Genomic DNA, 26,158 nt, shown 5'->3' with positions numbered 1-26,158 from the left:
ACAGTGGCTGTACGGTGTACGATGCAAGTACGTGGGTGTACAATGTACGACAGCACAGGTATGCAGCTGGTATGGCAGCACAAGTATTGAAGGAACTATACGGCGACTGAAGTACGGAACTGTACAGCGAAGCACGATACGATACCCCTGTACGGATAGATACGGAGAGCAATACTAATCGAGGGTACGGAAATGTACATCGGCTGTACTGATCGCATGTACGAAAATGTACTGATCATAGGTACGGAAATGTACATTGGGTATACTGATCGCACGTACGACAGATGTACAGACAGCTAATACAAAAATTTACGGGCAGTTGGTACGGACTGTACAGGGACAGGGAGCAGATCCGTGGCTCTGATACCACTGTAGGATCGAATGAAAGAGAGAGAGAGTGCATGTAGCAAAGAGTCACTGAGTTAGCCGTCACGTCAAATCTTAGATAATGAAAAGATATGAGTACAAGGTACTTGTACCTAGACCTAGGACTAAGTGTCCTAGGTGTCACATAGAACTAAGTGTCGTATGTGGCCTAAAAGGCACTAACACAACAAGTGCCTACACTTATGCCTACAAGGCACATACCATGGCCTATAGGGCATCCCTAGAACCACAAGAAGATGGCCTACAGAGTTCAAGGGTACTGAACAAGTAGATCCTTACAATCACATGAATTATTTATCATGAGCCTAGTTAAGACTTCCTAAAGATTGTTCACAATTGGCAGCACGTGTCTAAGGCTTTCCTTGGAGATCAAAGAGGAAGATGTCCAAACCAACTTGAAGCAAAAAAATATTGAGCCTATATAGTATTTGGTAATTTGTATGCGGGCGCTCATCAATCAACTAATTACAGCATTGCATGATAAATCCTTGCATATTGGTTGATTATCGATTCACACAAGTATTTGTGTTCACCCAAAATTGTGAACCCAATCAAGACATATGATGAGCCCTTGAACTGAGCCATTACCCACCAATAAGTACAAAGAAAATTTTTACAAGTAAAGCCTCAGAGCAAAAGTCATGAGGCAGCCAAAGGTTACAAGATCAAACTGGAGGAGGATCAAACACAACATCCTCCAGTTTCAGATTCTTGCTTTGTCAAAATTGATGCAGTGAAGAAACTACACCATCAATAAAAACCAACTGTTTTTTGCCCTTGTGATTCTTCTTAATATAAGCTGAAAGCCGAAATTTTTGAATCACAACGTCAAAAACCTGTTGCATCATAGAAAGAGACTCTGGCACAGTCTTCACAGACATAGGAACTGGATCAATATCTATACTCTCTGAAGAAGGAACATCTAACGAAAGAGCTGCATCAGATAAATCAGGACTCATCGTTTCAGCTTCAGTTGGGATAGCAACCTGAGAGAGAGCATGTGGATCATCTTGTAAAATCCCCTCTGCAAGGGGCACATCCATATCTTGAGGAGAAGGATACTGATGGTGCTCAACAGGGATGCGATCCTGAGCTTCTTCAGCAAGAGAAAGATTGGCCTGTGATTTATCTACCTTCCTCCAGTAGTGCTTCAGAGCAGTAGAAGAAGGCTTCTCCAATGAAGCCATAGCAAAAACCGGAGGAGAAGGGAGAGTAACCTTGACAACTGAAGAAGGAGCAGGAGGAGTGGGCCGGGATGCAAAAGGGCAATCACGTGCAAAATGACCAACCTGTCGGCACCGATAACATGCAGTGGGAAAAGATGCAAAATGCAGCTTGATGCGCATCGGATGGGCAAATCCCAAATCAAGATCTAGAGTAGATGGCATCATCACCGAGCACCTAGAGTCCATCTGTGCCAAGGCATGCAGTCAGAGATCCACCCCTCCGTTACGTACGTATCCTTCCACTCCAAGAGTCTCCCCCTCCGCTTACACACCCCTCTCTTCACCTACGATCTTCCCGTCAAAAGTCCCAAACGATCCTTCCAGCAAGCATCCCCATCAATCCACTCCACCCGTCAGCCAGAGCATCCCTCTTCTAGATCATGTAGCCACCTTGCATGCAATCCAGAAACACCCATATCCTAATCACGTAACACCTCACCATCTAGAAAGCTTGAGAAAAGATTCACGTAGTCACATTCACATGCACACCCTCCTTTCCAAATAAATACGGCCACCTTAGCTTCATTCAGCCACCTCAACAATGACATTTTACCACTCTCAAAGATTTTTCCCCAAATTCATACACCGAGCATTAAATGCTCATTTTCCAAACCTTAGACGTTGATGCACACATGGTTCTAGTTAGGCATTCAATCACTTGCATGCCACTTCTAATCTCCTTAAATCATACAAACTCGACTCATGGGAAGTTCACATGACTCAAGACAAAAGGAAAAAACACTCACGACATTATAGACACGTGACACAGGACAACATTTCGGAGCACATGGTATCACGTCATCACATAGACAATGTTGGAAACCATGCTCTGGATTATCCTGGTGCTCCCACATTGCATTTCATCATATCCCACGAGCCCCTGCAAAGACATTTACAATCTCAAAAGAATATTTACATTAGTACAAAGCCTTTTGATGAGAGTGCCCATTGACACAAAACCATCACCCACTAGCTATGTGCATACCTATGTGCCTACCCTCAAACATGCAACAAGTGAAAAAACTATTGGCATTTTTTGGCATATCAACGGCAGCTGTACGGATGACGATGAAGACTACAAGGAGGAAGGCGGGGGCTGTACGGGCAAAACTAGGGAGGAAACAGGGGCTGTCGGAGCAGAGGAGGAGGAGGTCTCCATCGCTCACAACACTCTCTCAATTTGTCATATAAGCAGAAACGGTGGTTGGCTGCAGTCCAATCCTATGATTTTGACATTGAGTACAGAAAATGCGGTTGCAAATGCCTTGTCCAAGATGTGGGCTTGCAATTTGTATGTTGTCTCTACCATATATCAGGAGTGGATTCATGGCATTCAAGAAGAGTATATGCAGAATTCTAAAGCAACTCTCATATTTTCAGATTTGCAGAAGCCTTCTAGTCAGGGTCATCCGGATTTCAAATTGCATAATGGGTTGTTGTGGTGCCAAGACAAGATTTATTTAGTGCCAAACTCAAAATAGCACCAGCTGGTTTTGCAAGAAATGCACTTCTCTCCCATGGCTGGACATTCAGGTATCACTAAAACATATGAAAGAATCAAGCAGAGCTTTACCTCGGAAACTTCTTGGGTGAAACCCATATTTGTCTATATTACAAGAAGCAGCTCCCAAAGGGAGAACTTGCCACACACACTTTTTTAAAAGTGAAAGCCATGTGTTTTCATATTACAAGAGGATGTCTCCAAAGTGGAGAGCAAGATCAAAAAATTTCATTGTAAGGCAAGTAAACAATGTAATCTATTTGACGAACAAACACGCAATCATAAAAGAATTGCCTAAGCAGCATACGGAAAAAGTAAAACATGGAAGAAGTAGGCTCTCTAAAGACTATGATTCTTGTCAGTCCATAGAGTCCAAAGTGCCCAATAACGAACCCATGTGAAAAAAAGTTCAAAACTCCACCCTCCATGGGTGAATGCCGAAGATCTAATTTTTTTTGCCAAAGCAAGTAGTGGGAAAGCGGGCCTGGAGACGCTGCTAAAGAAATAGCAGGACGTCACAGGTAACAAGACAAGTCCAAAAAGGATGGAGCAAGGATTCCCTGGGAGCCAAACACCTATGACATAAAGCAAAACGGTGAGGTTCCTGTAAAGCAAGAAAACTTTTGACCAGTGAACACTTTCAGCCCGCAAAGAATTACCCATCGGAGACTGTTGACCATGCCATTCCAAGTGAGACAGAATATGCTTCCAGTCAAGAAGCAAGTTAGAGACCATAGGGCAGCCCTGCAAAGTGCCATCAATGCATCCAAATAAGAAATCCCACTGAGGGGGTTGCCAATGACCAAAAGCAGGAGTAATGATATGTGTGACCAGATATTGAATCATGAGATCCCATGGCTGATCACCTTTCAGAAATTGCAACAACATTTCCCCCCTGTGAGCAAGGATGTGCACCTGGATATTAGTGATATTCAAAGCTCCATGCATTTTAAGGGAACAAATTTGATGCACCGAAAGCACTCTGAGACTTTTTTTGCCATGTTTGGAACGCCAAAAGATCTCCATAATGACAGACATAAAGGAATCAAAATTTCCCTTTGTGAACATGATCAAAGACAAATAAAATTGAATGTACGCCACAAGTATGGACTGCACTATTCGGAGGCGAACATGTAAAGGCCAAGTTGCCAGTTTTCAATATTCAAGCTTTCTCCGGAGCTTGATTAGAATCCAATCAATTTATTGTCGCCGAGTAAGTCCTCAGCCGCATGGGAGTAGCTTAGACTTTTGAAAATTAACATGAAGGCCAGCTGCCAAACCATAAACTGAAAGCGCTTGCATCAAAGCAGAAAGATCAAGTGGAGTATTCCTTGGAGTCGAGAAAGAATCATCAGCATAGGCCTAAGCAACCACACTGCGATTTTCATCCAATTCCAAACCATGGAGAGAATCTGTAGCCACTAGATGATCAATGTATTGCAGCATAGGATGAGTAGCAATAGCATACAGTAAGACACTAAGGGGATAGCCTTGACGAACCGAACTATGAAGAGTCCATTCTTCATAGATGTCTCTAGAAAGAATACAAGCAGCATTGCTATCCCTGTAGAGCCAATAAATAACCTGCTGCATTTTTATTCTAAAGCCCAAGGATCGCATTGTTTGCGAGATGAACTCCCAATGAACTGTGTTAAAAGCTTTGGCAATGTCAATCTGTAAGAGCAAAACATCCTACTGCATGTACTTTGCATATTCAATCCCAACACAAGCATTGGCAATATTGTCCAAGATATGCCTACGAGGAACAAAGCCATATTGAGAAGCATGCAGCCCAATCATGTAGAGAGCCTTTGATACAGTCAACAAGCATTTTAGCTATGATCTTGTAAATGACTGGCATGAGTGTGATTGGTCTCCAATCAGTGATCAAATAAAAAATCTGCTTCTTAGAAAAGAGCTTTACCAGCCCCTTTTTCAATGACAGGGGCATTTGCTGATTTTCCTAAGCTGGATTAGCCATTTGCAACAGAGGAAATTTGAGGCTATCCCAGAAAGCAAGAAAGAATTCAACAGTGAGGCCATCCCATCCTGGAGATTTCCATCTACCACAGAATTTAACTGCATCTGACAATTCCCTTTCAGTGAAGGGAAGTTCCAACTCTAAATCCTGAGCTTGAGTAAGAATTGGATGGACATGCTATAAAAGAAGCTGATCTACTTATCATAATCCCGAATCATAGCTTGCATTCGAGCAACAAAATCCCGACATGCATAATCCAGATCAAAAAGCATATGAGAAGAGAGAGACTGAATGGCATCAGAAACCATAAAATCAACATGTTCCAGATAACTATTATTCACCAACAAAATCCGTCTGCAAGGCAATCTGTCATCAGGAAAGTCATGCATGGAGAGCCACAACCAAGCATCACACCTTTTTTTTTGTTTTGTGGAATCATTATATTACAAAAAAAGCTATCCCAGAAAGGGAGAGCTATAATACATCAAGAGAATCTCACTGTAAAACAAATATACATCATGATCAAAGACACGAGATTGCAAGCAATCAAAAAGTGATTGCTGCAAAGAGTCTCTGAAGAAAGAGAAAGTGGAAAAAACAAGATCACCAAAGACCCTATGATTACGATCCTTCCAGAGAGTCTACACACACACACACACACACACGCATATCCCCCTTTGTAAGAGCAGAATATATCCAATCATACAAATTCAGATTTTTTGTTGCAACGAGGATATGCAAGCACACATCAAAAAAGCCACACCTGGCATTGAATGGCCAAAAGCACACGAAGAGGGGACAGCTCCCACAACTAATATTTGTGACTGTGGAGGACATGCCATAATTGGCAAATTTGCAATTTCGACTCCTATTCGATGCTAAGAAACTGGGAGGGAGGTCATATCGAGTGACATTGTGGGTAACCGAAATTTAAAGGTGGCGTAAACATGGATTCTAAGCCCCTGCCTTTCTTGAGAAAGAAGCATAAGTATTTCCTATCGTAGCACATGAGATGTAGAAATCAAGCTTCTTCGCCAATCTCAAAAGCTGAAAGGTACCAAGATATACACAAGCTTAATTGAACCAATGGAATTCACCAAGGCGAGGTAGGTGGTATATTGTGTTGGGTGTGCCCTCATCAAGGAATTCAAATACAAACCAAAGACCCTCATTCTTAAACTAATGTATAGCTGCTTATTATCTTCAATTTTAGACTACAACGTAGGTATCTTATAATAATTGAAATCGCTTTATGCAATCTTTCGGAGTTGCATTTTCCCCTCCCCCCCCCCTTCCCCACCGAACTGATGTAATGTTGACCCATAGACATGTTGGTCTCCAATGGACATTACGAAGGACATGCTTTCTGACACCCTAGTAAGGCGAACTGCCATGTATGCAACACCTTTTTGGGGGAGTGATCTATTGGCGACAGAGTGGAGGAGATTTGAGCGGCTCGCGTGATTATGGGATCTAGGATGATTCGGAGTAAGCCCTCAGTCCCCCCTCAGATAGTACAAACATAGTTCGCCCTGACACCTCTCCAGTGTGATGACATTTTTCGGACACTGACATTTCTCCACAAAGTTTGGGCCTTACTCCACAAGAGACTGCTAAGGCTGGCACTAGAGTCATATAGACCACTAGCAGGGCAGGCTCAGTATAGTATGGCATGCATGTCTATCCACATGGTTTACCCATCATCACTGTATTCAGATGGACCCTCCCTTTCAGTACAGCATGGATGCACTACTCTAGCGGATAGTGACATTTCTCCACAAAGTTTGAGCCTTACTCCACAAGAGACTACTAACGCTGGCACACTAGTCATATAGACCGCTAGCAAGGCAGGCTCGGTACAGTATGGCATGCATGTCTATCCACATGGTTTACCCGTCATCACTGTATTCAAATGGACCTCCCTTTCAGTACAACATGGATGCACTACTCTAGCGGATCCCACGAGACGAGATTAACCGTATCATACGCTTCTCTCCTCTAGCTTCATACATCTCAAACTTCAGGAGGGGGGGACTAGGAGTTTCCCACAAGATCCAGTTCTATCACGGCCACCAGTATCGAAGGATGGACTCATCATTAGACCCCTGTACCTCGAGGACAGAGGAGTCTCACCTGCAATGAGGATTGCCATTGGACATATGCGGGTCTCATCCCATCAACTGACGATCGAGGCAGGGAGAGCTGCATGCATACCCAAAGAACAGTGAATCTGCAGTTTATGCACGTTGGGGGGGGGGGGGGGGTGGGGGGAGGTCAAGACAAAGGAACATTTCTTATGTGTATGCCCAGCCTACTTTGAGATATGTGGACAATACCTGTCTTTTTTAGAAGGGGCATGATTTGGGTCCCCACTCTCACGGTTCCCAAGGCCAGGTCTGCATTGGGCTCTATCTGATTTGAGATGTGACAACACAGAGACACACTACTGCAAGTGACAGATGTCACGAGGACATGAAATTTTGAGACTTTTGATTTGCGACTCCCGTAATTAGCGCGTGATTGCCTTGAGCCTCTGGGATGCGAGGGCGACCATGGGGCAAGACTTGGGGAATGAAAATTCCTAGTGGGCCCTGGTAAATAGTGAATGTGCGCCCAGTTACTAGGCAGTCAAGACAAAGGAACATTTCTTATGTGTATGCCCAACCTACTTGATATGTGGACGATACCTGTCTTTTTTAGAAGGGGCACGACTTGGGTCCCCACTCTCACAGTTCCCAAGGCCAGGTCTGCATTGGGCTCTATCTGATTTGAGATGTGACAACACAGAGAGACACTAATGCGAGTGACAGATGTCACGAGGACATGAAATTTTGAGACTTTTGATTTGTGACTCCCGTAATATGCGCGTGATTGCCTTGAGCCTCTGGGATGCGAGGGTCCGACCATGGGGCAAGACTTGGGGAATTAAAATTCCTAGTAGGCCCTGGTAAATAGTGAATGTACGCCCAGTTACTAGGCAATGAATTCCTAGGGCCAAAGTGTGCAACAAGGGAGCCAAAAGAGTGGTGCAATTAAAAAACTGCTTTTAGGGGCCAAAAGAGTAGTGCAATTTAAAAACACTGCTTTTTTTAGCCTAGGGCTTTAAAAGGGGGAGGGAGCCCTTCTTTTGGATGCAGTTGACCAAATTAGTTCCACAGGAGCCAGATCATCAGTTTCAGGTGTTCCAGAGCCTGCCAAGGAAATTCTTTTTTACCCAGGGGCCAGTTTCAGGTGTTCCAGAGCCTGCCAAGGAGATTCGTTTTTACCTAGGGGCCAGTTTCAAGTGATCCAAGGCTTGCTAGGGAAATTCGTTTTTACCCAGGGGCCAGTATCAGGTGTTCCAAAGCCTGTTAGGGAAATTCGTTTTTACCCAGGGGCCAGTTCCAGGTGATCCAAGGCCTGCCAAACAAATCGCAATTGATCCAGGAGACTGTTGTAGATGGCGATTTCTGCCAAGGTGTCTGTTCTAGTTTGCGATTTGCTTTGGGCTCTTCCAAGCTATTCCAGGTGCCTGCAATTGGCTCTAGGGCTGTTCCAGGAGTTCTAGACTTGACCAGACTGCTCCGGGTGAACTGCAACTTGCTTTTTCAGGCTTTCAGGCTCTGTAGGAGATTTCGACCTAATTTTCTGGAGCTTTCTGGGTGTTGTGACTGGTTTTGGTATCTTTCCAGGCATGGGTGTTCTATTCTAGGCTGCTTCTGAGCTGTACCAAGGCGGAATCAGCTTATCTCCGCAAGATCTAGGGTTTTCCAGCCCGGGTGATCTTTCTTCTATGGATTCCGGGTAGAAGAAGGCTTGTCTTTTCCTGTTTTGCCGTTCCCTGATTGGTTGCTGGCTAGTTATTGTTAGAAATGACCCAACAGAGGGTACACGCAGCGGAAGACTTATAGTAATGCCCAGGAGCTCACACAGTGTGCGGTGTGGGTGTGGAATCACAGACTTCTTTACTTGTGTGCATACAATAGGTGTGCAGACTCAATCAATAGACAATGAACCAACCAGATAGAGAAACCACCAAAATATATATTTCCGTCCACAACTATGGACACAATACAAAAGAGACAGATCCAGAGTCCCACCAATGGTGTGGTCCTCTGATCTTACCACAAAGTCCTTCTCCTATCTGCTAGCTATCTCTAGACTCAAGTCCGCGTGCTCCACCTCGAGCGTAAGTAGACTTTCCATCTAGATCCCTTCCACCTTGCTGTCTTTGCACCAGCCTAGGTGGGCAGCACCCTCAGCTAAGTCTGCAGCTACTGAATGCTCTCTTCTCCTCTAGTGATGAGGCCCAAGACAAGCTCCCTGCTGCTCCTTTCTGATGGGGCTTTTCTGCTGCTCCAAGTGATATGAAATGAGGCCCAGGGCCTCTCCTTTTATAGGCCCCAAGGGGGCTGGCAAAAAACCGACCAGCCTGTTACAGACTGGCCGACCAGTCTGTGGCTGGTCCAGCCCTAAAAGGGCACACCCCCCAGGGCTTTTGGCCCAAACTTTCAGGGTCCTTTGGCCCTCCATTCAAGGCAGGTATCCAGCCTATAAAGGCCTGTCTCCTGCCCACTGACAGCCACATTTACTGCTGCATATCTGGGCTTGCACATCCTGCCATATCTGTGCCTCTGTCAGGCCCTCTTCCCAGCCACATGTCCTGTGCCGTACACTGCCCTTGCTTGGAGTACCACCACCATTGTGCCTATACACAAAGCAAGAGACCCCATAATGATATAGATATTGTTGTACGCAAATGACATAGTCCTCCTATCTTCCTCACCAGCAGGCCTACAAAGGCACCTAGAGGGCCTAAAGGTGTTTTGCAGAGAGAGAGACCTAACAATCAACCTTGGTAAGACCAAGGTTATGATCTTCAACACCTCACGAGTAACTCTTCACCGACACAGCTTTTAGGACCCCTCGACGAAGCAGATCCGTTGCTCTCTGGGTGTACCTAGGGCTCTCCTTGCCTCAATCCTCAGTTGATGAGATGAGACCCGCATCTGTCCGATGGCGATCCTGAAAGCATGTGAAACTCGTCTGTCCTCCAAGTATTGGGGTTTGATAATCACTCCATTTCCTGATACTCTTAGGAAGTCATCATGATAAAATCAGATCTTGGTGGGAAACATCGGATCCCTCCTTTCCCCCCCCCCGCCCCCAAACTTGTGACTTATGGAGTTGGAGTAGGTACAATCATATAATTCGGTTGATCTCATCGCGTGGAATCAGATGGTCAGGGGCATCTAAGCTGTATTGAAAGGGCGAGAGGTGGTCCATCTAGATGACGTGGCATTGCAAACCATTTGGATATGTGTGCATACCAAGCCATGCTAACCCCCTCTCAGCTAGTCGTATAGACGACTCTAGTGCCAATCTTGGTAATCTCCCTCTGGGTAAGGCTTATATCCTGTGGAGATACGTGATCATCTGGAAGATAGCATTGACGTGGAGTGTTTCATGGTGAACTCTGCCTGTATGATCTGCTAGGGGACTGAGGGATTGCTCCGAATCATCATGGATCCCATAATTCCCATAGTCACCTGCAATCTTTTGCAGTGCCGCCACTCAATTGTTGATAGATCACCTCCCCAGAAGGATGTTGTGTACATGGTCGTCGATCTCACTAATGTGTCGACTAGACTTGGCAAAGTTGAGGAGGAGGAGATAGATGATATGAGAGTTGACTGGGTCAGTGAGATGAGAGGACGTTGTGTAAAGGCGCAACCAGAGATGCAAGAGCCACACGCGATGTAGAGATCGACTAGGACACGTACGATGGAGGTTCAGCCCATCACAGCTATATTTAGGGGGGATCGCTCGACCAGAGATGTCACTATCGACATGGCTCGTCGAATACAAAGATCACAGAGACCACGCCCCCCTCCGCCGAGAGAGACAACTCCACAGACATAGATATGAGACATTTTCGTACCTCATAGGAGAGCCAGCCTAGCACCGGGCTATATATTTTGACTCTCAGTTTGAGTACTACATTTGTTTTTTTGTATTTTGAGTTTGATTTAGCTTAGTACTCAACAAAGAGCCTTAGCGATCCCTCTGCTTTAGTACTCAGCAAAGAGCCTTAGCTTAGTACTCAGCAAATAGCCTTAGCAAGCCCTCTGCTTTAGCCCACAGTGGCTTGTATGGGTTATCTTTGTGATTGTACTTTGTCTCATAGGCCCACAAGGCCCCCCGACGACGGTAGTACATCTCTCTCTCTCTCTCTCTCTCTCTCTCTCTCTCTCTCTCGGGCACGCACGGTTTATTGAGATAGGCAAGCACTCATTAGAGATTTCAAACCTAAACCCAAAGACTCTCAACCTTAAATTGATGTTATTTAGACCACCTTTAATATAGGACTTGAATGTAGTTATGCTATAATAATTTGGGGCTGAGCTGCTATACTCCCCCATAGACTCTCAGTCTCTAACTGATGTTGATGATTTTGGTGTGCTTTTTGTCCCATAGACCCATGAGGTCTCCTATGAACATTAATCTCTGTGTGTGTGTGTTTGTGTGTGTGTGTGTGTGTGTGTGTGTGTGTGTTTGTGTGTACATGTGTTTGGTAATATAATCATGGATTTACCAAAAAAAATAGTGTGTACATGTGTTTGGTGTGTGTGTGTGTGTGTGTGTGTCTCTGTACGAGGACAAAGAACGGTGATGACTAAGTTCAGTGAGGTCTTGACAAGTAGATTGGACACTATGGACTTTATGGATGGACAGAAATCATAGAGTCTTTGGTGATCCACTATTTTCATCTTTTCTTTTTTTCAAACGATCTCTGCAACAATCATTTTATGATTGTCTTCAGACTCGTTTGATTGATCAGGATGTATATACAGCTTATACTGAGATCTTCAGTTGAGTAGTAGTTACTTCATTTTTTAAAGTAACTATGAATGTAATTATTCTACAGCAATAAAAGATTTCTTCCCACAAAAAAAAAAAAAAGTGTGTGTCTTTGTACGATCGTGGTGTGTGTGAGCGACGGTGAGTGCAGGCGCCCGATACCCTCCCAGGTTATCTCCCCCTCCGTCCGTACGTCCGTACGACCGCCGTACGAACTCTCCCGCCGTGCAAGACCGTACAGTTCGCCGTCTTTCCGTACGTCTGTACTTTTCTTGTCAGCCCTTCTGTACGACGCGACATCGTCAGTGTACTCAGCTTCCCCGTACCACCCTGCTTTTTCCCGTACATTTTCGTGAGCACTCCTTTGTCCGTACGGAATCCCAATATAGCTTTCCCGCTATTCCGTACAGTTCATCCCGTGTACGATCCTCCGTACAGGTTTTTCCGTACAGCATCCCTTCGTCCGTACAGTATCTTCCGTACAGTTTCTTCATGCTGTTCCGTACAACCTATCCCGTACAAGGCCTTCTGTACAGCCTCTGCCGTACTGTTCTGCTTCTTCTCCCTGTGCCTTTCCGTACATTTTCTCTGTCTGCTTTATCTTTCACTCTATTTCTTCCTTGCTTTGCCATATCTCAATCATGGCTTCAGGATCCGATGTCTGTATATATGCTAGAAAAGAAAGATCTGTAGATACCAAGCGTCGTCCTTCTCAGCCTGCATCACAAGATGATGAGCTTACTATGGAAGCTCAATATGTGTTTGATACACTTAAGGATGACTTTCAGCAGTCACGACAGGAATGGGGCAAACCAGTTCCGGAGGTCACATACAAATTGAAATTGCCCTCCCTTGTGAATCCTCTCAGGAAGCTATCTCAAACCGCGGTAATTATTTTCTTTCCAAGAAGAATCCCAGCCGCCAGTGATGTTGCGCAATGGATCAAGTCTATCCTTGGAGGATGTTTTGTAGAGGGTGTCTATTTTGCCTCCAGAGGCTTTTATGAGGTGCATTTATCAGATGCTTTGTACAAGCAGAGGCTCCTTGAGCTTTCTCCCCTCTTCTATGGGAAGCAGATGGTACATGCCATGCCTTGGTCCCCAAACAAGGATTACCAAAGTCTTATACGCCATCATTGTCCTGTATGGGTTGAGGTTGTTAACTTCCCGGATTATATGCATGAAGAATTGCCTGGCCTAGCCGCTTCATTGGGACAGGTCATTTGTCCTCCACGCCCCATGGGAAATCGTAACAGATTTTGCATCCTCTGGGACACTGACATACCTACCCCTCCTCCTATTGCAGTGGAAGTTGAGGGTGTGCAATTGGGGAAAAAGTTTTTTGACTTGAAATGGGGTGTATTTGCAGGCGCTTGCTTTGCCTGCCACAAGTTTGGGCATCTAGCCTCTGAATGCCCAATGGTTCTGCATCAACCCTGTGAAGATCCACACTTTTCGAAAATGCAAATGCGTGCAATGCATACAGAATTTGAATGCCGATTGGCCCTCCAATGGGGAAGAGCACCCTCGTGAGAGTACTTGTTTCTTTTTCGACCTACATGCAAGGTGGGAGAGAGATGACGGATGAATGCAATGTGGTAGAAAGAATGCTACGTGAGATTCACAATGAAAGGGTGATACCCTTTCATTACTGTCCCTTGAGATCACTCAAGTTCCATCTTCCCATTTACACCTACCCGTAGCCTATGACCCATGCACCTACCATTCAATGCACTCTAATGCACCCTTTCCCTTTCCTATTGCCCCTAGGACCTAGACACGTGTGTGCACATCTTTATTACTAATCATTGGCCAATGTTACATAGTTTTGGCGGTACTATTTACACTGCTTGATCGATCATAAATACAAACATATAACCGCACCATCAAATTGGCGCCTAACAATAAAAAAGTTCTAATGACTATTAATTAACTAAATAATCATTTCTCTTGTCATGACACTCCCTCCTGCTTGAATGAGCAGAAGTCCTCTTCTGGATTATTGCTTGTCTCTTCCTCTTACGTGCACTTTCTCTTGTTACTTCTGCCATTGCATCGCCTCTTTGTAATCTGCGAGTATCTGTGGAAAATCTGTAAAGAACTCTTCTTCCATCCATTGTGCATCACTAGCTGGCTGGTTTTTAAACTTCAGTAAATACATATATCTCTTCTTTCCACGAGTACTCTTCTCTTTATGGTACACGATCTGTTCCGGAGTAAGAACTTCAGTCCCATCTTCAAGTTCAGGTTCTTCTTGATGCTGAGTATCCAAAAACGCAGAAGTATCGCCATGGTATCTCTTCAAATTGCTCACATGAAAGATGTTCTTCATACGCCAGTGGGCTGGTAACTTCAGCTCATACGCTCTGGATCCTTCTTCTGGATATAAAGCTGCTGAAATCTGAAATGGACCATAAAACTTCGGTGCTAGCTTGACATGTTTGGTACTTCCTCTCACTGACTTGATTCTTCTTTTATCAATCTTCAATAAAACCCAATCATCCTCCTTGTAATAAACTTCTTTTCTTTTTTTATTGGCTGCCTTGGATTGTTGAACCTGGGCCTTCTTAATATGTTCTTTTACCTGCTCAATAACCTGTGACATATCCTCAGCAAACTGGTCAGCAGCAAAAATTCACTCCCCCAAGTGTGTTATTGGAGTGGGTAAACATTGCCCATAGATGATTTCAAATGGGGCTTTCTTGGTGGAAGTATGTACAGTGTTATTATAAGCAAACTCTAACATGGGTAAGAACTCTGGCCACCTTCTAGGTTGGTCATGGACATAAGCTCAAAGTAAAGTAATTATGGTTTGATTGGCATTCTCACTTTGTCCATCTCCTTGAGGATGGAAGGCTGTAGTAAATTTCAGTTTGGTTCCGAGATTCTCTAATAGAGCTGTCCAAAAGTTGCTAATGAAACGGCCATCATTATCGGATACAATGGATTTTGGTAACCCATGTAACCTGAAGATTTCCCTAATGAATAACCTTGCTGTTTCAAAGGCAGACAGGGAAACCAGACACAAAATCCATTGTAATGTGTTCCCACCTTTCCGAAGGAATAGGCAAAGGCTGCAAAAGACCAGCAGTCTTACTTGTGTCAAATTTAATGCGCTGACATACGTCACATTGTTGAACAAAGGTCGAAACTTCTTTGCGAAGTTTAGGCCAATGGAAGTATCTCTCAATATTGTCAATGGTCCCTCTAATGCCTCTATGTCCAGAATATGGACTCGCATGTAACTCACTCATGACTAGATACCGAAATGTTTTGGGTACACATATGGCACGTCCCAAAAATAAGTATCCCTCCACGATGGAATAAGCCTCTAAATCCCCGACCTCATTACACTGAATCTTCCCATAAATGTCAACGAAGTCCTCATCTAAAGGATAAGCTTCAACCATTGCTCCTAATGATTTCTCCTTAATCACAGAAACGTGATTAACTTGGGGCCGTCTACTCAAAGCATCAGCTACTAAATTCTCCTTTCCTGGCTGATATTCGATATTTGGTTGCCCAAAGGATTGAATATATTCAGCCCATTTGATTTGCCTTAAAGAGACAATGGGTTGAGAAAACAAGTGCTTCATACTTTGATGGTCAGTCTTAATCTTGAAAGCAAAACCATATAAGTAATGCTTCCATAACTTTAGAGCATGAATGACTGCCAATAACTCCTTCTCATACGTGATATATTTCAATTCAGCCCCTTGAAGTTTTCTACTCTCATAAGCAATGGGATGCCCTCCTTGCATCAACACTGCCCTAATCGAGGTACCACTCGCATCCGTACATACAACAAAGAACTCTTTGTCCATGTCCGGAAGTGTTAACACTGGTGCAGTCACCAATGTTCTCTTAAGCTCCTCAAAAGCTACTTGGTGAACCTCTCCCCACTCATACAAGGAATGCTTCTTCAACAAATCTGTTAGTAGGGAAGCAAGACGTGCAAAATTCTTAATGAATCTGCGATAATAACTACACATCCCTAGGAAGGATCTCAGCTCATGTATGTTTTTGGGTATTGGCCATTCAATTATGGCCTTGACCTTTTTAGGGTCAACCCGAATTCCCTCGGCAGACACAATGTGTCCCAAATACTCTATTTCTGTCTTGAAAAACTCACTCTTCTTGGTATTTAGGAACAATCGATCCTTCCTTAGGAGCTCCATCACCTTAGCAAGGTGATCCTTATGCTCTTCCTCATTCTGGCTGAACACTAAAATGTCATAAAAAAAGACTATGACAAATTTTCCTAAGTAGGGTCGCAAAACCCTTCTCATCAGCCTACTAAAAGTGGCTGGAGCATTAGTTAGGCCAAAAGGCATGACCAAAAACTCATAATGTCCAGTGAGAGTGCGAAAAGTAGTCTTATGTTCATCCCCAGCTTTCATACGAAGTTGATGATAACCAGATTTCAAATCCAATTTGCTAAAAACTTTAGCACCTTTAAGCATATCCAATAAATCATCCACTCTTGGAATCGGATACCGGTTCTTAATCGTAAGTTTATTCAAAGCACGGTAATCTATACACATATGATATGATTCATCCTTCTTCTTAACCAATAATACAGGTGCTCCAAATGGAGAACTGCTTGGTCGAATCAGGCCTTTTTGCAACAAATCTTCAATTTGTTTTTCTACCTCCTCCATTTCTATCCTGTTCATCCTATATGGGGCTCTACATGGAGGAGAAGCTCCTGGCTCTAAGTCTATGGCATGATCATCTTCTCTCTCCATGGGCAATTCGAATGAGTCATCTCTTGAAAATCGATCCTCATAAGCCCTAAGGAACTCATTTCTCTTCCGATCTTCTTTTGAGATATGAAGATCTCGTGAATCCCGTATATACACAAGATTACAATCTATCCCTCTTTTTCGCTTGGGTAGGAGTAATCAATGGAATTGTATACACGTCCCGATCCCCTACGATCCTTATGTTTTCATCCTTATGTACAAAGCAACAATGATGAGTATGAGGATGAATAGCAGGATTAAAATCATACCGCCATGGTTTACCTAGTATCATGTCAACGTCTTGTAAAGGGGCTACTACAAAATCCCTTCGATCTCTATATTTTTGTATACAAAAAGGAATATTTCGTACTATGGATGTATCTTCTTCATTGTGTCCCCTTAAAGCTCCTGAAAGCGACATGTTTTTTATAGGTTCTGGTTTAAGATGGAGTAATTTTGCCAATCTATCACTTACTAAGTCATAATTACATCCATCATCTAGGAGATCCACTACTCTCTGTCCATTCACGAATCCATACACCTTAAAAAGATCATGAGGCCCAAAGGTATTGGCTGAATGGACAGCATTCACTATTGGCTCAATAGTCACAGTAGATTTCGAGGGTGACAAGGTAGAAGCCTCACCCTCCTGCTTGGATGCCTTGGCTTTCCCTTTTATTGAATTCGTCTTGGCAATCTTAGCCAAGAGAACGGGACACTTATGCCATACGTGCCCTGGCTTATGTTTCTAACAACCGAAACATTTTCCTTCCTTAATCAACTTCCTCTTCTCTTCGTCAGTCATAGAAGGAAATGGCACCCATCCAGGACGTGATTGGCTGTTCACATTCCTTACAAGAGCTTTACCCTTCCCTTTATTATTCTTAAACCGGTTTGGTTTCCTAAAAGTGGGTATATTATTGGTCTTAGATGATGACCCATACTCCTTATTGAAGGGTTTACGAGGATTCAATTTTCTCTCGGCTATTTCAGCCAGCTTAGTGAGGTCCTTAAGCGTGGTCGGGTTAAACATTTTAACCTCGTACCTTACTTTTGGGCTTAAAGCTACTAAATACTTCTTTCTCCTATCTTTCTCACTCTTTTCGGGTAACTCTAGAGAGAGTTTCCAAAATCTGGCTGTAAAATCTGCATTACTCTCATTATCGAACTGCCTAAACCTCTCCCAACGAAAGGTTAGGTTCTCTTCATGCCTCGGTGGCATGAAAGTGGTTTTCAGTTGCTCCACAAATTTAGCCCATTCATGAATAGGCTCTTTTCCTGTTTGTGACAAGGACCACCACATTAGAGCATCCTTCTGCAGATGCAATGTGGCAAGAGCAAGCTTCTCTTGCTCGGTCTTATCTTGATGGGCAAAGTATAGCTCAAAATGACGAATCCAATTGAGGATTTTGTCAGCCTCCCTTGCCCCATCATATTTGGGGAACTCAATTCTCTCTCGCGGTTGGAATTTAGACCTCTTAGAAGGGTTACTCAACTCTTCATCCCCGAAGTTTAAAGTTTCTTAGTCCCTAATCTTGTCATAATGGACTGCTCAATCATATTGCTAAGCTGGAAAACCAACTTATCAACAGGAGTCTCCTCTCTTCCTCTTGCACTTGGATTAGAATCCATGTGTATTGGGTTTTGAGTTAAAGGCGTGAACTCATCACCTTGTTCTTGGCTGGTCTCATTTCTTCTTTCATTACGAAAGGAGAACTCCCTATCAGGAGGTTCTTGAAGGAGAGACTGCAGTAAATCTATTTGTGGGTTATCATACTCAAGATGTGTATAACTCTCACCTAATCCATCCTCTTCAAGAGGGGGTGAAGGTGTTCTTTCTCTCTCTCCTTGGGGTAATGGAGGAAAAGGAATAAGTTCATTGTTATATGTCCCTTCCCCTTCCATTCTTTCCTTTTAGTAATACAAGAGAGAAAATGTCTTGCTGTAATTTCAAAAAAGAAGGTTTATTTTACAGCAAACTTCAAGTGTTGTAGAGGTGGTGGTACTTATCCGACTCCCGCTTCGTTTGTGTTGAGAAGACACTTAAAATGACCTCCTTTCCCTTCTCTTTCAAGCTTTTCTTCTTGTATTTCTGCTGTAAACTGGTACGCTCCGTTTGGGCTACTTGTTTTGAGTGGATTGGAGCTCTAGATACCGTTATAGGGGATACTCGATGGGTGGATCACTCCCTTAAAATCTTATTCCGATCCGACTTCCCGTTTGGGTAGAACGGGGATCCCTTTTTCTCACGGTTTAAGGGTACATTCACATGGGATGGGGGGGGGGGGGGGGGGGGCAAATCCCCTCCGTGAGGACACCCCGTTCACCGTTGAAGGCCAAAATTTTTCAGAAAAATCCCTTGTCTCAGAACCTCGAGATCGGTCAGTCGTGATCCTTTTCCGCAACCTCTCTTGCGACTTCCGTCGTTCACAACTGTCGCCCTCTTCTCGTCCCGCTCGTGGATCGTTGCCGCTCTGATACCAAATGTGAAGATCCACACTTTTTGAAAATGCAAATGTGTGCAATGCATGCAGAATTTGAATGCCGATTGGCCCTCCAATGGGGAAGAGCGCCCTCGTGAGAGTACTTGTTTCTTTTTCGACCTACATGCAAGGTGGGAGAGAGATGACGAATGAATGCAATGTGGTAGAAAGAATGCTACGTGAGATTCACAATGAAAGGGTGATACCCTTTCATTAATGTCCCTTGAGATCACTCAAGTTCCATCTTCCCATTTACACCTACCCTTAGCCTATGACCCATGCACCTACCATTCAATGCACTCTAATGCACCCTTTCCCTTTCCTATTGCCCCTAGGACCTAGACACATGTGTGCACATCTTTATTACTAATCATTGGCCAATGTTACATAGTTTTGGCGGTACTATTTACACCGCTTCATCGATCATAAGTACAAACATATAACCGCACCATCAAAATGGCGCCTAACAATAATAAAGTTCTAATGACTATTAATTAACTAAATAATCATTTCTCTTGTCATAACAAACCCCCTCCTAATGCCTTGCCGCCTCAGACAAGGGAAAAGAATGAGAATTTGCAAGCCAAGGCAGCAAATCGAAATGGAGCAAAGAATGCTAAACCAATTAATCAGGTGCAATCACTTGTTGGAAAAGGGAAAGAAAAAGAAAAAGAGAAGATGAAGGAATCTGTGGAGACAGATCGGGATGGTTTTCAACAACCTAAGAAGGTGGTTGTATTGAAGCAACGCCCCTTTCAATCTCGGCAATGGGATGCTTCCTCTCCCTTACCAGGACACGCTTCTACTTCAGCTCCTGTCCTTCAAAATTGGGTGGGGTTTTGAAGAAGGGTATCCCCATATGTGATTCTGAAGAAGGGGAGAATGCCATATCTTTTATGGATCATGAAAGCCTGCAACCCATGCAGGCAGAGGCTTTGCCTCTCTGATATCTTGTTTCATACTTATACTTTCCTGTATATATCTCTTTCATGCATCAAACACTTAAGTGCTTCACATACAATGTACAGAGCCTCTGCAATGTCTCAAAGTGGAGGCTTTTCTGGAATTATGTACATAAAATGCAGCCAGATATTGTTTGTTTGCAAGAGCATAATCAACACTATAAGGCTGGTCATCATGATTACTTTGGCGGCTATGATATATATTATGCTGGTACCACTACCTACTCAGGTGTATGCATAATGGTCAGACATGAGCTGGAGCCTCAGTTAGCATTCAATGACAGCAGTGGCCGATGGATAGTCATACAATGTAATGTCAATGGTGACATTCTTGAGCTTGCATCAGTTTATGCCTCCCAGACCTCTGCCATGAGGGCTTCTCTATGGGATTCTTTAAGCAAATATCCATGGAGATCCAATGCATTTATCTGTGGAGATTTTAACAATTCTCCTCTGCTGAGAGATAACACCACTTCAAGATCTCATATGCTTTCATCGAAAAGACAGAAATGGGATAGCATGCTTCTTTCTATGCAGGCTGAAGATTTATGGCTGCTTCTACAAGGGTCAGTGCCCGGATATACTTTCCATCATGATGCATTTACCACATACTGGGCAAGGCTTGACAGATGGTATTTGTTCTATCCACAACAATATGCAGATTTTAGCCTTCATCTCCTCATAGATTTCTCATTGGGCTTGTCAGATCATGCCCCATTATGGTTAAATCTGCAATTTGGTATGCCACTGGATGATTTGCTGACTCTCTCCAGCAGATTACTGCATGTCAATCAGGCTTATCTTTGACATCAATATTTCCAGCAAATGATCAGATTTGCAATTCATCCCTTGCTTTTGCATGCTCAGGAGGACATGAATTATGCTTGGGACAGTTTTGTCTCTCGTATACAGAATGTCATTAGGGACTATGGAAACTGGCACATGGCTACATGGAGGAATGAGGTCAAATGGGCAAAAAGGACAGCACAACAGTTGACTGAATTTTCACATTTAAGGCCTCTCTTTGAATCAGAAAATGATTCCCTCTCACAAGCCCGGATCAAAATGACTGATAATGATCAGCGGAAATTGCACAAATGGCAGATTAGAGCAAGAATGAAGCCCCTCATGGATAAGGGCTGCTCATCAAAAGCCTTCTTCCAGGGCCTGCATGCCACTCGAAAGAAAAACTCATGTCTAAGGGTAAGGAAACTAGATGGCTCTTGGACGCACTCTTTCTCTGATCTCCAAGATGAATGCCAAAATTACTTCCAGACACTGTTCTCTACCCCTGGCTCCCCATCAAATCAAATGACTGATGCGAGGACTGAATTTCTTCAATATGTTTCTGGGATAGTGGAAATGGATGATGCTCTTTTATTTGAGAGACCTTTTACTGACACGGAACTTGATAATGCATTGTCCCATCTCGACAAAGACAAGTTCCCTGGCTGGGATGGTCTTACGGTGGAATTTTATATTTCTTTTTGAGATGATTTAAAAGATGTTCTCTTACAAATGATCAATGTTGCCTGGCAAGAAAATCAATTGCCGCACCTTTGGAAGCATGGCATAATCAAACTTGTGCCAAAAAAAAATCTCCGTGATCATATGTCAGATTGGAGGCCTATTACTTTGATGCCTGTAGTTTACAAACTCATTGCCAAAATGATTGTGTATAGGCTTCATGGGATAATGAATGCGGGCCTTCATCCTCATCAGTATGGGTTTGTGCCGCGAAGACAAATCCATGACAATATCTCCAATGCACTGACTGCAATTGAATATGCTAAGTACTCGAATCAAGATGTGCTCATATTGCAGGTAGATATCACTAAGGCATTTGACACTATACAATGGGATTTTATCTCTCAAACCATGACAAAGTTGGGCTTTGGTCCCAAGATAGCAAATGCAATTTATTGGCTTTATTCTGGCTCTACTTCCCGGTGCATTCTCGGAAGTCATCTATCTTGGTCATGGATATTGGGTAGATCAGTCAGACAGGGCTGCCCCCTTAGTGCTCTTTTCTATGTCATTGCGACTCATCCCCTCCTGATGTATCTTGATCATCTTACAAGCACAGGACAGATGACTAGTCTTAAAATCCCTGGGGCTGCATCTTTTTTGGCACAGGCATATGCTAATGATTCCTTCTTTATGCCACAGAACTCTCCTCGGGAAGTCGGCATGCTTATGACCACATTATCATTGTATGGATTAGCAGCGGGATTACATGTCAACTTTGACAAATCCAAATTGCTTCCCCTGAAACAATGTGACTCGCATTCTATTCTCTGGCCTGGTCAGATAGTGCATTCCAAAGATGTAGTCAGGCATTTGGGATATCCTATAGGATGGCATATCACCAGGAAGCAGCAGCTAAAATGGATCTTCCAAAGACTTCAACATAAATTGGAATATTGGAAAATTTCTACTTGGCCACTTCATGTCAGGCTCAAAATAGTCCAGTCTATTGTAATGTCTTATGTTCAGTTCTTTTTGCCTTTACTACATTGGTCCTCTAGAGATATCTTAGCCTTTATGTCTCAAGCTATGGAGCTGTTATGGAAGACAAAAACTGCTGTGAAAGCATTGAGACTGCTGAAGATGGAAATGGTGTGCTCCCCTAGGCTGCATGGAGGACTTAATGTTCTAAATATTAGATATCATGTACTTGCAAGGAAGGCGACTATGCTCCATACCTTTTTCCGTCAAAAACAGCCATGGACTTGTATGATAGCATCCATGTGTGTCAACATGAGGACAAATTGGACTACTGATAATTGGGAGGTTATCATTGGGAGGTTTGTAGGAAAGATTCCTGGATGCCCTTTCTCTACTGCTCTGATACTGGACTGGAAACAAGTGCTTTCTAAAGTCAAATGGGCTCCTGATAATCATTCGGGGACAAACTCAATGAGGAAAGAAAGTATTCACTGGAGTGCCATCTTTGACATTCCACTTGCTTTACAGGAACCGGTTCGGGCATATAATCTCATGAAATTGGGAATTAGATACATCAATGATGTGGTAGATGATCATGGCCATGTCTTATCTTTTCCTCAGGCCACTACCTCTTATGCATTGGGAATGCATCACAGATTGATATGGAAGAAAATTGCTGATCTCTTGCATCCTTTTCTACCTATTCCCCCTGCGGCTGACATAGACAGGCTTATGGATTGGCAATTGTACCCCTCTGCTACATGCTCTCGTCCTATTCCTCTGCCTGTTTTGACCTCCATCAAAGTCTACAAGCTTCTTCAGCCTGCCCCTTGGATTCATCAATATGCTAATCCTCTGTGGCATATCAGGCAGCCCCTTTCATGGTGGCGGAAGAATCTCCGACTATTATGGAGGTGTAAAATGCCTTTGAAACAAAGATCTTTTCTTTGGAGATGCATGACCGGCACATTGTCAGTGGGAATCACACTTGCCAAACGTCACATTGCACCACCCACCTGCTTACGGTATCACGCTCCTTCAGAGACTGTCCCTCATTTGCTTTGGCATTGCCCGTCTACTCGGAACCTCCTTGGGAAAATTTCAGATCATCTTCACCTCCGTTTCCCGAGTCACATATTTGGGAAACATTTTTGGTTATTTGGCAGATTTAGGAGGCCTTTATCTCAATACTTACTCTTTTTCTCATGGGTGAGATATTGGGCTCTTTGGACAATCTAGGAAGAGCATAATTTGGCATACTTGGGCCGCCAGTTTCAAAAGTCATATGAATCTTTTAGAGCCTCATTGCGGCAATCTTTATATGATGCCTGCCATGAGGGTGATATACATACATCTTGCATTGAGCTTTTCTTTTTATGCTTCTGATCTGTGGGATACTCTCCATCTTGGAGACTTTCCCTCTTGTAAAGTTATGACAATATAAATACAATGCACTGGATTTTACCAAAAAAAAAGTGTGTGTGTGTGACATTCGAGCAGCCTATATTGTCTCGGGAACAGGCTCATGCATTGGAGCAGCCATTCATGCTCAATGAACTGGATGAAGCTTTGAGTCATTTACGTAAAGGCAGCTCTCCTGGTTGGGATGGATTTCCTGTTGAATTTTTCCGTGCATTTTGGGGTGATCTCAAGGACACTCTTCTTCCTATGATCAATCATGCTTGGGCAGAACAATCTCTTCCTCCTTGGAAACACGGCCTTGTCAAATTGATCCCAAAAAAAAGGTTGTGTGAGACAATGACTGATTGGCGGCCCATATCTCTTATGCCAGTCATTTACAAACTCATTGCCAAGATGATTGTCCTTAGGGTTCGATTTATCTTGCAGGCAGGACTTCATCCCAAGCAGTATGGGTTTGTTCCCAGAAGGCAGATTACTGACAATATCTCCAATGTTTTGCTTGCAATTGAGTATGTCAAATATTCTAAACAAGATGTTCTCATTCTGCAAGTGGACATTACGAAAGCATTTGATACTGTCCATTGGGATTTTATTTCTCAAACTATGCATAAATTGGGATTTGGCCCACGGCTGGTCCATGTTATTTACTGGTTGTATTCTCATGCCACTGCGTAGTGTCTGCTTGGTAGTGGGTTGTCAAGGACATGGACTATGACCCGTACAGTGAGACAGGGATGCCCTCTTAGTTCGCTACTGTATGCCATTGCTACTCATCCGTTATTGTTGCATATGGACCATCTTGCAGATACTGGGCAGCTTCATGGCTTGCAAATTCCAGGTGCACAGCCGTTTCTTGCATAGGCATATGCTGATGATTCATATTTCATGCCCAGGAATTCTCAACGTGACCTTTCTCAGTTGATGCATACTTAAGATGATTTTGGCATAGCTGCTGGACTGCATATCAACTTTCAGAAATCGAATCTTCTAGCATTGAAAGAAGCTGATTGGCATGCACTTCTCTGGCCAAGCCACATTATTTCTTCCCATACCATTGTGAGGCATTTAGGGTATCCCATTGGCTGGAATATTACCCCTCAACAACAGCTTAAATGGGTGCTTCAAAAGATTAACAAGAAGCTGGAATACTGGCACTTGTCAACTTGGCCTTTACATCATACAAGCAGAGTTCGCTATGACAGCACTTCACATCAATGCCATCTTTCAAAGAGTGACTTTTCTGCATAGTGTCTGGGAGCTACCTAGCTGGAGATTGCCGAGGCTGGCACTAGAGTCATCCATACGATTAGCAGAGAGCGGAGGCAGCACATCATGGTATGCACTCGTATCCGCATGGTTTGCCAGACAGGGTCTTCAAATGGACCGGCTCCTCCCATTTTAGTATAGCATGGATGCACCGCCAGAGTCAATCCCACGAATGTGATGGCTGATGCGTTGAGTCAAATGCCCATGGTAAATCAACGAGTTTTACTCAAAGTTAATAAAGAGAACCAGGAGTCCTTGAAGGTTAAATGTGAATGTGATCTCCTTCACTCAAAAATTTGGAGTGTTACTTATGTTAATGATGATCATCCTGTAAATTCAACCCCAAAAGTTGGGGTTGAAGAACAAGTACCAAAAGTTGCATTTCCAAGGTGAACTATGAAATGTAATTGTGCCTATGGTTGGTGCAAAGGAAGGACAAAATTGGGAAGAATACACCACAATAGTGGCTATCGGCTCTATAAGAATAGAATTTGCATTCCGGATGATATACACACAAGCATCAACTTTCATACAATTGACATGGTGCGGGACATCCAAGTATTTAGAAGACTCATGCCCTTTTGAAGAGGCCATGCTTCTGGTTTCGTGCAAATAAGAACATCCAAGAATATGTTGTTAAGTGTAAGAATTGCCAAGCGCCTTAAGTTAGGCAATTACCTTCATCTACTAGAGATCCCATCTAGCAAGTGGGAAAGTATCACTAGGTTTTCTTGCTGATTTACCTACTACATATAGAAGTCACCACTCTATGTGAATTATAGTTGATAAATGACTAAAACGCCTCATTTTATACCGGCTAGGAAAAATGTGCAAATCCGTGAATTTGGCAAGATGTTTGGCGTCGAGGAGTTTTCAAGTTGTATGGTTTACCATCCGT

General features: G+C 43.5%; 1 protein-coding gene across 2 annotated transcripts in view; it reads right to left on the bottom strand.

Annotated features, from left to right (window-relative positions):
* AUG5 (HAUS augmin-like complex subunit) overlaps positions 1-26,158 on the bottom strand; it is a 70,991-nt gene that overhangs the window by 14,044 nt on the left and 30,789 nt on the right. Inside the window, exon 7 of one of the 2 annotated variants that reach the window (XM_087397905.1) lies at positions 2,419-2,493. The exons of the other annotated variant lie outside the window; for it this stretch is intronic. Within the exon in view, the coding sequence (XP_087254031.1) occupies positions 2,419-2,493 (75 nt within the window). The remainder of the gene's footprint in view (positions 1-2,418; positions 2,494-26,158) is intronic. 2 annotated transcript variants of the gene reach the window in all.

Source organism: Dipteris shenzhenensis, chromosome 26 (assembly GCF_047967505.1).
Source record: "Dipteris shenzhenensis isolate YYH24624 ecotype China chromosome 26, Dip_SZ_1.0, whole genome shotgun sequence".
Taxonomy (NCBI): Eukaryota; Viridiplantae; Streptophyta; class Polypodiopsida; order Gleicheniales; family Dipteridaceae; genus Dipteris; species Dipteris shenzhenensis.
Note: the sequence above shows the minus strand (reverse complement) of the source record. Positions and strands in the feature narration are given on the sequence as shown.